Here is a 15,012-nt window from a genome sequence, read left to right as displayed (position 1 = left end):
ATGGTTTTAACACATGCAAATCAGTAAATGTGATATATCACATCAACGAACTGAAGAATAAAATTATGTGATTATCTTAATAGATGCAGAGAAAGCATTTGATAAAATACAACATCCTTTCATGATTTAAAAAAAATACCTTAAGCAAATTGGATATAGAAGGAACATGCTTAAATACAATCAGGGCAATATTTGACAAACTCACAGCCAGCATCATACTGAATGGGCAAAAGGATGCCCACTCTCACCATTACTATTCAGTATACTTCTGGAAGTTTTAGCCAGAGCCATTAGGCAAGAAAAAGAAATTAAAGGGATAGAAATTGGAAAGGAGGAAGTCAGATTATCCCTTTTTGCAGGTGGCATGACCCTATATATATGGGAACAAAAAACTCCACTAAGAGACTATTGGAACTCATAAAAGAATTTGGCAAAGTGGAGGGATATAACAGCAACATACCTGGGGCCGGCGCTGTGGCACTGTGGGTTAACACCCTGGCCTGAAGCATCGGTATCCCATATGGGCACCGGTTTGAGACCTGGCTGCTCCACTTCCAATCCAGCTCTCTGCTATGGCCTGGGAAAGCAGTAGAAGATGGCCCAAGTCCCTGGGCCCCTGTACCCACATGGGAGACCCAGAAGGATCTCCTGGCTCCTGGCTTCAGATCAGCGCAGCTCCAGCTGTTGTGGCCAACTGGGGAGTGAACCAGCAGATGGAAGACCTCTCTCTCTTCCTCTCTCTCTCTCTCTCTCTCCCTCCCTCTGCCTCTGCCTCTCCTCTCTGTGTAACTCCAACTTTCAAATACATAAATAAATCTAAAAAAAAGAAGCAACAAACAAAAATCAATAGCATTTGTATACACAAACAATGCTGTGGCTGAGAAAGAACTTATAAGATAAGGCCCATTCACAATAACTAGAAAAAAATTTAAGTAACTTGGGATAAATTTAACCAAGGACATAAAATAGCTCTACAATGAAAATTACAAAACAGTAGAGAAAGAAATAGCAGAAGACAAAAAATGGAAAATTTTTCCACATCAAAATTCTTTTCAATTCTAGGAAAAATGACCCTAAAGTTCATATAGAAATATAAGAAGCTCTGAATAACTAAAGCAATCTTAAATGATAAAAAACAAAGTCAGAGGCATCATAATACCAGATTTAAAGATATATTGCAGAGCAGTTATAATCAAAACAGTCTAGTACTGGCACAAAAATAGACATGTGGACAAATGGAGCAGATTAGAAACCCCATAAATTAATCCACACATCTACAACCAATTAATCTTTCACAGTGTGACAACACTTTAGACCATTGGAAATTTCCATTTGCATGTCCTGTTGGCACTATGATTTCAGACTTACTGTGTGAAATCTACAACTTCTCATCACAGTCCATCTCACTTTAGACCTCCTTATTTCCTCACTAGTGTTGTCATCAAATGATTCTATAGTTTCTCCTTTGAAATGTCCTTTTATATCCTTTTGTTCACATTCTTCTGTATCACCACTCTACGCAAACCGTCATCTTATTTACCGGTCACGATGCTGCTTAGATTTCCGCTTACATTTCCAAGTCTGTTTCTCTCCAGTACCACCACCCTTCCTCACTCTCACACTTGATGTCCCAACCATCCTGAACTTTCTTCACTTCCTCACTCACCATGCGCTCTGGAAGACACGAGCTTCCTTCTTGCTAGGGCTTGAAATTGAGTATTCCTCTTAGTGTTAAATAATCAAGTCTGATTTTGGTCACTCGCTCAAACTCTCCTGACACTTCAGTCCCTTCTATATGAGGATTTTCTGTGCCCTCAAAATGTCAAATGAGAGCTGGCGCCGTGGCTCATTTGGCTAATCCTCCTCCTGCAGCTCCGGCATCCCATATGGGCACCGGGTTCTACTCCCGGCTGCTCCTCTTCCTGTCCAGCTCTCTGCTATGGCCCAGGAAGGCAGTGGAGGATGGCCCAAGTGCTTGGGCCCCTGCACCTGCATGGGAGGCCAGGAGAAGCACCTGGCTCCTAGCTTCGGATCAGCACAGCACCAGACGTAGTGGCCATTTGTGGGGTGAGCCAACGGAAGGAAGACCTTTCTCTCTGTCTCTCTCTCTCTCTCTCACTAACTCTACCTGTCAAATAAGTAAAAAAAAAAATTGAAAATTAAAAAAAAATTTAAAAAGTCAAATGATATGGAAATCTGTACCTCTAAAGACAACACATTCCATGGGTGAAAGGGTCTGGGCAGAACTTCTTTTCTTTTATTTGGTCTTGAAGTTACCTCTTGAAACCAAAGGCAAAGTCTAAATCCTTTCCCATAAACCACCTTTCAGATACTTGCTTATAGGAAGTACTCATGACACTTTTGCTCCTTTTCTCTTTATAACTGATCCTGTTGCAGCCAGACATTTCTGGTTTGTCCATTCCTGTCTCCAGGATTGACTCTTGTGTCTGTCTCTTGCTCAGTGTCGTATGATCCATGGGGACTTGCTTCCATGGTTCTACTGCATGTCATTCCACGTCTCAGAGCTCCAGCTCCCCATCAGTAAAATGAAAATAAGGTTTCTTTCTTTTCTTTTTTTTTTTTTTTTTTTTTTGGACAGGCAGAGTGGACAGTGAAAGAGAGAGACAGAGAGAAAGGTCTTCCTTTGCCGTTGGTTCACCCTCCAATGGCTGCCACGGCCGGCGCCCCGTGCTGATCCAAAGGCAGGAGCCAGGCGCTTATCCTGGTCTCCCATGGGGTGCAGGGCCCAAGCACCTGGGCCATCCTCCACTGCCCTCCCTGGCCACAGCAGAGAGCTGGCCTGGAAGAGGGGCAACCGGGACAGAATCCGGCGCCCCGACCAGGACTAGAACCCGGTGTGCTGGCGCCGCAGGCAGAGGATTAGCCTATTGAGCTGCGGCGCCAGCCTGAAAATAAGGTTTCTTAATCCAGGATGGCATTTGGGGCTCCACACCTGCATGGGATTGTATGCAGAATTTTGGGTGCCAGGAACATATACACATTTTAGAGGACAGGATCTATAGATTTATCACATTCCCAAAGGGGATCTATGAGTCACACAAAGATTAAAACCAGTAGACTAAATGATCTCCGAGGCCCCTCCAAGCTCTATGATTCTAAAACATGAGACATTTTCTTGTTCCCTGAGAGAAAACTAAAGACCAAATAGTACCATGCCGGTTACTCAGTGACAATGAAGAGACAGAGTCTGACATACTCCTGGGTACCACACAACACCACTGACAAGGGTAGGGCTGAACCTTACCTGTCTCATGAGGTAATCCACTTCCTCTCACTGGCAGTGTTAGAGCAAAAGTTGTATTAGCATCACTGAAGGACATTATATAAGGAATTTTTAAATGTGGGAATGTCAGTTCTCTAGGATCTCTTCCGAGTCACAGATTTGGTGAGAGCTTGGTTGTATGTCATTCCTATGCTCTTCCTTCTGCCTGAAATAACCTCTCACTTCACTCCTCTCTCATTTTGACATTCTTCATATGGAGACATTTTCTCTCCCAGCTTAATTAGTGACTTCCTCCTACATCCACCCATAACTGTGTGTGGATACCTCTATTTTAGCACTCATCACATCTAGAACTCACTGTCTGTGGGAGTGTATGGGGCTTATTCCCTCAGTTGATTGTCAGTTCCTTGAGAGCAGGGATTCTGTGTTATAAGAGAGTACTTCAAAAAAATGGAATGAAAAGATGTAAGTTTTGGTGCAAAAATCACAATATGTAGAGAATGTATACTATGAAAAAATTATATGTGAGTCTCCAAAATTTTTTGCAACAAAATAAACTGATACTTTCAACTCTCTCAGGTACGTCCATCTGCAGTGCTGAGTGTTTAGTATGTAATAAGCATTCAATAAATACATGTTCAATAACTGCCCCTACAATGGATCTAAGAGAGTACATAAGTCATTCCTCGCTCTAAGCCTTCGTTTCCCCATCTGTCAAATGGAAGGATTGTGCCACGTACTCTCCTAGGTCTCTTCAATGCTGATACTGTAAAGTATACACTTTACCTGTTTGCCTTACCTGAGGCAGCAGAACCACGTCATTTTTACTCACAGTGCACTCTGGCACTTGACTATTTGTACACTTGGCTTTCAAACTTCCTGTATACTAATCATGGGCAAAGTAGCATTTGACAAGATTGTGAGAGTTTTGTATCCTGATTTTTAAAAGAACCACACAGGCAAAGGGGCTCACTACTAAATATACTCGAACATGAGATCCTGATTCTCTAATCTCTTAGACCTAAATTGTTTATAAATCTTTTTTTTTAAACTTTTATTTAATGAATATAAATTTCCAGTGTACAGCTTATGGATTACAGTGGCTTCCCCCTCCCATAACTTCCCTCCCACCCGCAACCCTCCCCTCTCCCGCTCCCTCTCCCCTTCCATTTGCATCAAGATTCATTTTCAATTCTCTTTATATACAGAAGATCAATTTAGTATAAAGGTTTCAACAGTTTGCACTCACATAGACACACAAAGTGAAAAAAAATATGGAACGCTTCACGAATTTGCGTGTCATCCTTGCGCAGGGGCCATGCTAATCTTCTCTGTATCGTTCCAATTTTAGTATATGTGCTGCCGAAGCGAGCACTAAATTGTTTATAAATCTTACCTCTGCCAGATTCAGAGACTACTAGGAATAGTGAATATTCAATATTCCAGTGAATTAGACAAGTAAACTTTTAAGAATTTGCCTCCATTATTATTCACATTATTATTATTATCCAATTTATCTAATTTGCCTCCATTATTATTCACATTATTATTATTATTATTCAATTTATCTAAAAAAATTTTTATATATTACTTCTCCATGTTTAAAAAATTTTATGTGCATGTAGAACATCTGAAACACAAGTTGAGATTATATTTTTCCCATATGTACAAACAAGAGAACCAAGATTCGAAGAAAGTTAGTGGCTGGTAAGTGGCCCAGCCAGGAGCATGCTTAAGTCCTCCAACTTCCAGTCCTTGCTTTTTTCCAACAAGAACTCTACTCCCTATTCCTTGCCAAGAACTCCTCAAACCCACAGAAAAGCTCTTACCTCACTTTTTCTGTGGAACTTGATTTACTTGTGGCACATGTAAATGATTTTGTTACATAAGGAGAAGCATAATTACTATAGAAGTAACTTTTCAGTAATTGGTTCACTGTATGATTTAGTTAACAACTTTTCTAACCTCAAGTAAATAGTCTGTTTCTTGCTTGGAAAAGGTAAGGAAACCTAGACAAGTAGTTGGTGATTAATTTTTATCTGTGAACCAAAAACATTGCCCTAAGAAACTGAGGACCTATTGAACAATGTAGGTTTTTTTAAACTTTACATTCCAGAGTATCCGGATACATTTTATGTATATATATGAGACTATTTTTATGGCTCCCTCAAGATTACTTTAGTTATCTCTTGCTGCATTAAAAGTTACCCCAAACTAAGTGGCTTAAAACAACAATCAACATTTATTCTCTCACACAGTTTCTGAGACTCAGGAATTTGGGAGCAACTTATCCATGTAGTTGGGTCTCTGATAAGATCAAAATCATGCTGATGGCTGGAGCTGCTGGCATCTGAAAGCTTTCCTGGAGCTAGAAGGCCTGTCCAAGGTAGCTCATTCACATGGCTGTCAGCAGGAGGCTTCAGTTCCTCCTTCAGAAAGTGTTCCAAAAATACAAAAGCCACAATGTCTTTTATGATCTACCCTGTGAAGGTCACTCTCACTGTAGTTTTGCAGCCTCCTATTAGTCACTTAAGTCACTCTATTCATTCTAGGAAGGGACTGTACAAAGGTATGAATACCAGGAGCTAGGATCATCAAAAGCCATTTGGAGGCTGGCACTCTGGGTCCATCTGGTGATCTCTTTGTCCTCACCCCCAAGTGACAAACGGTGAGGGAGAGTAACCACACAACCAGTAACAAAGAATTTATTAAGAGTCAGGACCAGGAATCAAGTATCAGACTTACAGGTATGATTTAATAGTGCTAGCCAGGGTCAAGGACCAACCCAATCTTCTTAGTTTATTTTTCTTTTTAATTTTTCAAACCAACTGAAATAACTTTGGTTCTTTTTCTGGTATCTATTTGCTAAACTTTACAAGTAAAATAGACCAGATTTATAACATAGCCCCCTTGAAGATTAAAGAGCTTTGAAATTCCCTAATAAATTAACAGAAAAAAGCATTGCATTCTGGCCAGTTCCTGAGTCTAAGGGCTAAATGCTACACTGGAAGCTAGTATGCAATGCTAATGATGGTTTCCTAATGGAATGTGCTCAGTTTCTTAGGGAACTCAATTTGTTTTTTAAATTTTTACTTATTTATTTTGACTTATCTGAAAGCAGAGAGACAAATAGACAGAGATCTTCCGTTTTCTGATTCACTACCAAAATGCCTGCAACAACGTAGTCTAGGACAAGCCGAAGTCATGAACCAGAACTCACTCTGGGTCTCCCCTGTCGTTGGCAGGGACCCAAGTACCTGAGCCATCGTCTGCTACCTCCCAGGGTGTGCATTAGCAGCAAGCTAGATTGGAAGCAGAGACAGGATTCAATCCCAGGCACTCTGATATGTGATGTGGGTATTCCAGGCAGTGTGAAAATCACTGTGCCAAGTACCCTTACACCCCACCCCATTCATTTTTAAAATTATGCAAGAAGATTAAATGAAAGAAATTAAAGATTTATTTATTTATTTGAAATTCAGAGTTACAGAGAGAGAGAGAGAGAGAGAGAGATCTTCTACCCACTGGTTCACTCCCCAGATTGCTGCAACCGCTAAGGCTGGGCCAGGCTGAAGCCAGGCCAGGCCAAAGCCAGGAGCTTTATCCTGGACTCCTACATATGTGGTGGGGCCCAAGCACCAGGGCCATCTTCCACTGCTTTTCCCGGGCCATTAGCAGGAAGCTGGGTAGGAAGCAGAGCGGTGAAGACATGAAGCAGCACTCATGTGGGATGCTGGAGTTACGGGGAGCAGCTCTAGCTCTAGCTGCAAGCTGCTACACAACACTGACCCCTGAATGAAATTTCTAAAAATCAACTCTATCATGAGTGGGATGAATTTTACAGGGAGAAGTAGAGCAGCTGAGATCCATCTTGACTGTGTTAGTAGTTCACCAGGTAGACTTGGGTAAGTCACTTATCTCTCTGCCTCAGTTTTCTTACCTATCATAAACTGAGGTTTCTTCAAACTCAGACTGTGAGCAATGATCCTGGACCTTTTCTGCCAGGGAGACACGTTTGGGATCAGGAGCTGTGTCGTGAGTGTATGTGTGTCTGTGTGTGTGTATGTTTGTGTGTGTGTAGTTTGTTTTGCTGCTGTTGTAGCTTTTGTTTTAAGGCAGGAGTTTAGATAAAATGGAGTATGGCTTATGTGTAATTCCCAGTTCTAATCCTTCCCTCTTTTTTTACCCCCACAATCATCATTACTATTACATTAAAAAACATCTTTGGAGAGCATGACGATTTTGGACCATGTATCACCTGGAAGATTTTTCTTTATGCAAAAATCCACCCTTTTAAAAAAACACTAATTCTGTTCATAAGCTCCAGGCTTAATTAAATATTCTGAAGATGGCATTCTTTCTCCTAATTCTTGCTTAGTGCTACCATAATGAAAAATGGCCCCTTCTCCCCTGTATACCTCCTCCTCCAAAGAAGTCTCTGGAAGGCAAAGCCCTCTTGCTTTCCAAATATCCTGATCCTCTATGAGGCCAGATCCCCTATGTGTCCTATGTTTGCCTTTGTTGGAGGCCCAGAAAAGTCTGTAGTGACAAGATCTGCTCAGGGATTGACTGGTGACTTCTTGGAATGGAAAAAGAGGGCTGTTTGGTTGCCTAAAAGAAAAGTAAAAGCAACTAACAAAGTCGAGTCTCTTATCTCAGAGCCCTTCTCCGTTCACTGAGACCCGTGTAGATGCCAGCCCGGACAACCACATGCACGTCTGTCTAAAGAGCCAGGATCACTCTCTTAAAAGCAGCTCTGTTCATCAGTGCTCATCAAACGAGCAGTGCTCCGTCTCCCCACCAGGAGCAGGGCTGTTAGATCACTTAGCAGCGCAGAGGCTTCCACCTTCTTCAGAAAAGCAGCCCAGGCCCGTCACACAGAAGTGGCCCCTGCTCCCATCCATGAGTCCTGGGCATGGTGATGACAGGCTGTCTGCTAGCCTGGCCATTGCTGTGCGGCACGCTGAAGTCTTAGCAGTTGGCCAAGGTGGAACAAAGCCAGGATCAAATAAAACATTGGAGCTAGACAGGAGTCAGCATGACCCACCTGGCCATGCTCTCCGCAGAGGGGCTCAGCGGAAAACTATTAGATAAGCAGGACTGGACCCAGCTCCGGGGCTTCTCGACATGGGAGGAAAGACCTTCAGGAGAGGAATTTAACAAGCTGACAGGATTTTAAGTCAAAGCATAACCCAGATACCTCTCAGCTGAGTCTTCCCTGTCTCTTGAGATCTAAGTAAGCTTTGCCTCGTGGAAGTTTGGATTCTACAGCTGCATAGGGGCTCTGCTTTGGCTCCTGCTTCCATGTCCAGTATCTTAGCTCTGCAAGCTGTCAGATTTTGTTTAAAAGCATGCGTGAGCATGGTAGAACTTAGAAAAAGTCAGTGTCATTGAGGGGGTCTCACATTTCGTATCATACATTTCCCATAATGGTAATAGTTAACAGTTCCTATTAAATCCTCCTGTGTTCTATGCCTCACTGCTCAAGGTGTGATCAGCAACACCTGTAGCCTCCGGGTGCTTGTTAGAAGGCAAAATCTTGAGTCCCAACCCAGACTTGCTACATCAGAATCTCGGCTTCACGCAGGCCACTGGAGTGAGGAGCATAGCCTGATGGCGTTTTCTTTCACCTTGCCGTGCGAAGGTTCTCTTTTCCCTGGCCTTGACGCTGCAGTCTCTCGTCTCCTCTTTCTTCCTGCTCCCTTCTCCCTCCTTGCCAGGAGCTTCCAACAAATTAGTTTTGTGCGTGGCAGCCCTTTTCTCCCGAATTGGTCACTACCTGGGCCTTGAAGGTCTCCCCTTCTACCAGCACTCAGTCCTGCCCCCACACTTACTGATGTGTTTGTCTAACAAAGTTCCCCCAGGAGGGATCTGATACCAGCTATTGGGATAAACCAGTCTCTTCAGCTCACTACAAAAGAAATCCCAACAGCTGGTTTTCCAAACCCCTAAATCAAGTCAAGATGAGGAGCCAGCATACAAGTGATAGGCATGGGCAACTGAGTCAGCAAAGTGACTCACCCAGGTGTTTACTAGTTACTGGCAGAAGCAGGACTAGAAACCTTTTATTTCCCAGCACAGGGCTCTCCCCACCATACCCCTCATCCTTCTACTCTGAACTGAACCTGAGGTGGCTACCAAATTTTCTTCCTGAGCAGTAACCATGAATTATCTGGGTAGCAGATAACATACTGGGGACCTGTGTGTATAGCAATCAATACCCAAAGATCAGAAGGAGTAAAGCAAGCCCAGCTTTCTCATGTTACCTGCCTTTGCCCAGACTCCTCACTCAGATCCAAACCCTTGTCCCCCCTCCCTGCGTATCATAGAGGGTCAACACGTGGGACTTCTTGAGTCTTCCAGATGAAAGCCATCATGACCTCCCCTGTACAAGTGCGCTGGAAGAGCATTTCTTCCATCGTATGTTAGGTCCTTGTTTTCCTAGGTGTCCCCGTCTGGGTAGAAGGGTCCAGGGTGAACTTGAACTCTGTGATTCTCATTTCTGTATCTCCAGTGCACAACGGCAGAGAGACAGAAAATGTTAGACTATTTTTCTCTTATTTTTCCCTAGGAAAAAATCCCTACAAAAAAAAAAAAAAAAAGCACCCTTTACCTTGGCCCCTTCGTCCTTAGGTCTCTCATCCCTTTCAGGGCTACTCTAGTCCCACCTGCTTCATTCGTCTACTCATTTTTAGACCTGGCCTTTCCTGACCAGCCCACTTCTATTCTGTTGCTATCCAGGGGCTCCAGCTTAGCCACCTTGTTAGGACTTTTTAAAAATCAGCCCTCCTTCTGGTCTACATTTGCACAAGGAATAGCTGTGACCAACGGGCTAGAACTTTATGGCAGCCTTGAAACCCACAGTTGTGCTTTAATCAGCTGTGAGGTGCTTGGCAAGTAATTTCTTCATTTAATCATTAAAATTTGTCAGTAGTCTTTTTAAAACAAGTAGAGCAGATCCAAGGTAAGCCCTATGACTGTCATTCTCAGTTGCTTTCTGGAAAGGAGAAAAAGGAGTTACAGGGTGCTTAGGGCACACACACTCATGGGAATGTGTTATGTCTCACACACAAAAGTTGCCTGGTTATGTCTTGTGTGTCTCAACCACTGCAAAGATTGATTTACAAAATTCTTTTTCAGCTCCATCATCTTTTGAGCTATAACGCTTGGTGTAAAAGAGATGGCTTTTATTTTTATCTGGAGAAAAGACTGCTCCTGGAAAATGTGAATTTTTAAATCCCTCCTGTGAAGTGGTAGCTCCTCTTAAAATTTAAATCTCACTCAGGGACACGAGCGAGTGATGCTCTTTTAATTTCTTCATCTTTCTCTTGGGCTTGGCTTCCAGAAAGCGGGAGGAAGAAAACAAGCGAAAAGAGGCAGAACAACAGAAAGAAAGGCTGAGCCCGGATTCCGGTTTCCGCAGGGGTCAAGCCCCTCCCCGTCTGCCCAGCCCCCAGGACGAGCCCAGCCGGCAGAGACCAGCTCCCAGCAAACAGCTTCCTGTCGACAACAGGGCCCCAGCCCCTGAGCCCAGAGACTGCGATGGGTCTCCAAGAGGGTCTCCAGGCAGAGCCCCCCAAAAGGAGCAACATGTTTCCTCAGACTGGCAGGGAACAGACTCCAGAGAGCCGACGGGTAGGTGTATTGCCTTTGTTATCTGACGCCAGCCCATGGACCCTGAGCTCTTTTGATTTGTGTATTTAGACCATTTATATTTAATTATTATGCTAGCACTTAAGTCTGCCGTTTTATGATTTGTTCTCTACTTGTTTCCTCTAGTTCCCAGTCCTCTGTTTCTCTTTCTTCCCTTTCTGTGGGTGACCTGAACATTTATTAGGATTCACTTTGATTTATAGTGGCTTTGAGTGTATCTCTTTCTGTCGTTTCATAGTGATTGCTGTACATGTGACTTATACCAATGGCTTACTAATATCAACATTTTGCCACTTTGAGTGAAATGTGGAAGCTTCACTTTTCTGTAGGTACCTTTATTGTTCCTACTTTTGAATCACTGCTTCGGTATGAGATGAAATTATAAGTTTTGTTTCAATCAGATGTAATTTATAAAACTAATGAAGAAAAGGACAGTTATTTGTTTATTTTTTGACAGGCAGAGTGGACAGAGAGACAGAGAGAAAGGTCTTCCTTTTGCCATTGGTTCACCCCACAATGGCGGCCACAGCCGGCGCGCTGCGGCCGGTGCACCGCGCTAATCCGAAGGCAGGAGCCAGGTGCTTCTCCTGGTTTCCCATGGGGTGCAGGGCCCAAGCACTTGGGCCATCCTCCACTGCACTCCCTGGCCACAGCAGAGAGCTGGCCCGGAAGAGGGGCAACCGGGACAGAATCTGGCGCCCCAACCAGGGCTAGAACCCGGTGTGCTGGCGCTGCTAGGCGGAGGATTAGCCTGTTGAGCTGCGGCGCCAGCCAGGATAGTTATTTATTTATTTATTTATTTTTTGACAGGCAGAGTGGACAGTAGAGGGAGACAGAGAGAAAGGTCTGTCTTTGCCGTTCTTCACCCTCCAATGGCCGCTGCAGCCGGCACACTGCGCTGATCCAAAGCCAGGAGCCAGGTGCTTCTCCTGGTCTCCCATGCGGGTGCAGGGCCCAAGCACTTGGGCCATCCTCCACTGCACTCCCGGGCCACAGCAGAGAGCTGGCCTGGAAGAGGGGCAACCAGGACAGAATCCGACGCCCCGACCGGGACTAGAACCCAGTGTGCCGGCGCCACAGGCGGAGGATTAGCCTATTGAGCTGCGGTGCTGGCTTAGGATAGTTATTTTTTAAAACCATATTGCTGCTTTTCTGTTGTCTCATTGTCTTTCCTGATGTTCCAGAATTCCTTTTTTTTGTTGTTGTTGTCATTGTCTACTTTTTATTTGTTGAGTATTATGGCTGGGATGCAGTAAGCCTGTGATTATAGAGTGGATTGAAATTGTTTTTGCAAAAATTAATGAAAAAGGAAAAGGGGATTGAGGAGAAAAAGTGTTAAATTGTACCTATGAAATACATGAAGTCTGTTCTCTTTATATTAATAAAAATTAAAAGAAAGCTCTTCAAACAGTTTTTAAGAATAAGTATTGTTACTGGAGAAGGCAAGTGTTCTTGCCTTCGCGCAAGAAAGAATTCAGGCATGAGACAGAGAGCAAGTGGAAAGCAAATAGCAAGGTTTATTAGGGTAGGCACATCCGTAGGAACGGATGGGCACCTCTCCAGAGAGAACCTGAGAGAGAGTGCCCAGTCACTCGGACTGGGGGAGAGTGAGGTTACAAGGTTGAGTGGAGAGAGTACACCTGGGCAGGCCAGGCAGGCGGCTCAGCATGGAGGCAGAGGGCTGAGCACGCAGTCTGGGGAACTGTCTTGCCTCCCCACCTCTGCTCCTCCTGGAACAAAGGATGTTTTGGATGTAAATACGAAAATTCCTTTCTGAGTTTCTCCCTGAAGTTATCAGACAGGGGTCCTGGCTGGCATCGCCCCCGGTTAGAGGAAGGATGGTTATCGATGGTTATCGGGTAGAAGGGGCAGGGAGGGCGTTTGAAGTGCAGGTACTGGGCTGCACCTGGAAGGTTATCAGGATGACTTTGAGATGCATATGCTGGACATAGATGTCAACTCCTTAGGCCTTTGTCACACACACATAAGCTCATATCTGACTTCCTACCTAACAGTATGATAATAAATTCTTTAAGTTTTTCTATGTCTAAGAATGTTTTTATTTTATTTCTAAAGAATTATAAACCAGATACGGAATGCATATTTGGCAATTATTTTAGCTCTTGAAAAATATTGTACAGTGGTTTCATATGAAATCTCCCGTTAAAAATTGTTCTTCAAGATTTGCAGGTAACAGGTCATTTCTCTCTGGTTACTTTCAAGATTGTTGTTACCTTTAGTGTTCAAAGTCTAAGATGATGTGTCTCGGCATGAGTTTGGGGAGTTTGTCCTATATGGAGCTCACTATGTCAGGGTTTCTCCAGACACCCCCACCTCCTTTGCTAAGAGGACTCACAGGACTCAGCTGATGGTTGGGTTCACAGCTGTGATTTATTATAACAAAAGGACACAAAGCAGAATCAGCAAAGGCAGGTGGTGCATGGTGCAGAACCCAGAGTTAACCACGCACAAGCTTTCAAGAATCCTCTCCCAGGGGCCGGCTTTGTGGTGTAGTGAGTAAAGCCGCCACAGTGCTGGCTTCCCATATGGGTGCCAGTTCAGGTCCTGGCTGTTCCATTTCTGATCTAGCACCCGCTGATGCCCATAGGAAAAGCAGGGGAAGACAGCCCAAGTGTTTGGGCCCTGTCTCCCATGTGGGAAACCATGATGAAGCTAGCTCAGCACTGGCTTTTGCAGCCATCTGGGAAGTGAACCAGCAGATGGAAGATATTCTCTCCCCTTCTCTCCCCGCCCCACCCCCACCCCTTTTCTCTCCCTCCTACAAGCTTTGTATCAGTAAGATTATCTGTTACCTACTGCTGGGTAACAAATCACGCTAAAATTAGATGGTGTAGAACAATTTATTATTCCTCCCAACACTCTATTTGCTTGGGCCATTCCTCTACAGGTTTCATCTGGCCTCACTCACAGAGCTACAGTCAGGTGGAGAGTCCCTTGAATCACATGGTTTAAGATAGACTTGAATGTCTAGCATTTGATGCTGACTATCAGCTGGGGTTCCTTGACTAACAGTACATGGCCCTTCATCCTCCAGTAAACTAGACTGATTTCCTAACATAGTGATGATCAGAAAGCAAAGGCAGAACTACGATACCTCTTGAGAAATAGGCTCTAGAACTTACACATCACATTCTCAGCATCAAAGCAAGTTACAAAGGGCAGACATTGTGACACAGTGGGTTAAGCTGCTCTTGGAATGCCAGCAACCCATTTCAGAGTGGTGGTTTACATCCTGACTTCTCCACTTCTTTTTCCTTTTTTTTTTTTTTTTTAATGAGCTTATTTTTTAATTCCACTTTCCCATGAACTTTTCCTTTTTTTAAATTGATTTTTTTTTTGACAGGCAGAGTTAGACAGTGAGAGAGAGAGAGACACACACAAAGGTCTTCCTTTTTCTGTTGGTTTACTCCCCCAAGTGGCTGCTACGGCTGGCATGTTGTGCCAATCCAAAGCTTCCTCCTGGTCTCCCATGCGGGTGCAGGGCCCAAGGACCTGGGCCATCCTGCACTGCCTTCCCAGGCCACAGCAGAGAGCTGGACTGGAAGAGGAGCAACTGGGACAGAATCCGGCACCCCAACCAGGACTAGAACCTGGGGTGCTGGTGCTGCAGGTGGAGGAATAGCCTAGTGAGCCACAGTGCCGGCCATTTATTTGTTTGAAAGGCAGATTTGTAGAGAGAGGGGCAGAGAGAGAGAGAGAAAGAGATCAAGATCTTCCATCTGCTGGTTCACTCTCCAAAAGGCCACATTGGCCAGAGCTGGACTGATCCAAATTCAGGAACCAGAAGCTTCTTCCAAGTCTCCCAAATGGGTGCAGGGGCCCCAGCACTTGGGCCAACCTCCACTGCTTTCTCAGGTGTTAGCAGGGAGCTTGATTGGAAGTGGAGCAGCTGGGACTTGACCCAGTGCCCTTATGGGATGCTGGCCCGGCGGGTGGTGGCTTTACCCACTATGCCACGGCGCCAACCCCTTCTCTGCTTCTATCCACCTTTTTGCTAATGCATCCTGTGAGGCAGCAGATAATGGCTCAAGTACTTGGGTCTCTGTGACCACATGGGAGACACAGATGGAATTCCAGGTTCCTGGCTTCAGACT

General features: G+C 44.4%; 1 protein-coding gene and 1 non-coding gene across 6 annotated transcripts in view; one reads left to right on the top strand and one right to left on the bottom strand.

Annotated features, from left to right (window-relative positions):
- Positions 1–15,012, top strand: part of INVS (inversin) — a 192,328-nt gene that overhangs the window by 154,859 nt on the left and 22,457 nt on the right. For all 5 annotated transcript variants that reach the window (XM_062207871.1, XM_062207872.1, XM_062207873.1 and 2 more), the window contains one exon: positions 10,590–10,879. In XM_062207871.1, the coding sequence (XP_062063855.1) occupies positions 10,590–10,879 (290 nt within the window). The remainder of the gene's footprint in view (positions 1–10,589; positions 10,880–15,012) is intronic.
- LOC133772142 (U6 spliceosomal RNA) lies at positions 4,513–4,619 on the bottom strand. Its single transcript, XR_009867743.1, has one exon. It is a non-coding gene; the product is annotated as a U6 spliceosomal RNA (small nuclear RNA).

This window comes from Lepus europaeus, chromosome 12 (genome assembly GCF_033115175.1).
Source record: "Lepus europaeus isolate LE1 chromosome 12, mLepTim1.pri, whole genome shotgun sequence".
Taxonomy (NCBI): Eukaryota; Metazoa; Chordata; class Mammalia; order Lagomorpha; family Leporidae; genus Lepus; species Lepus europaeus.
The sequence above is the reverse complement of the archived record's forward strand: the minus strand, read 5'-3'. Positions and strand labels throughout refer to the sequence as shown.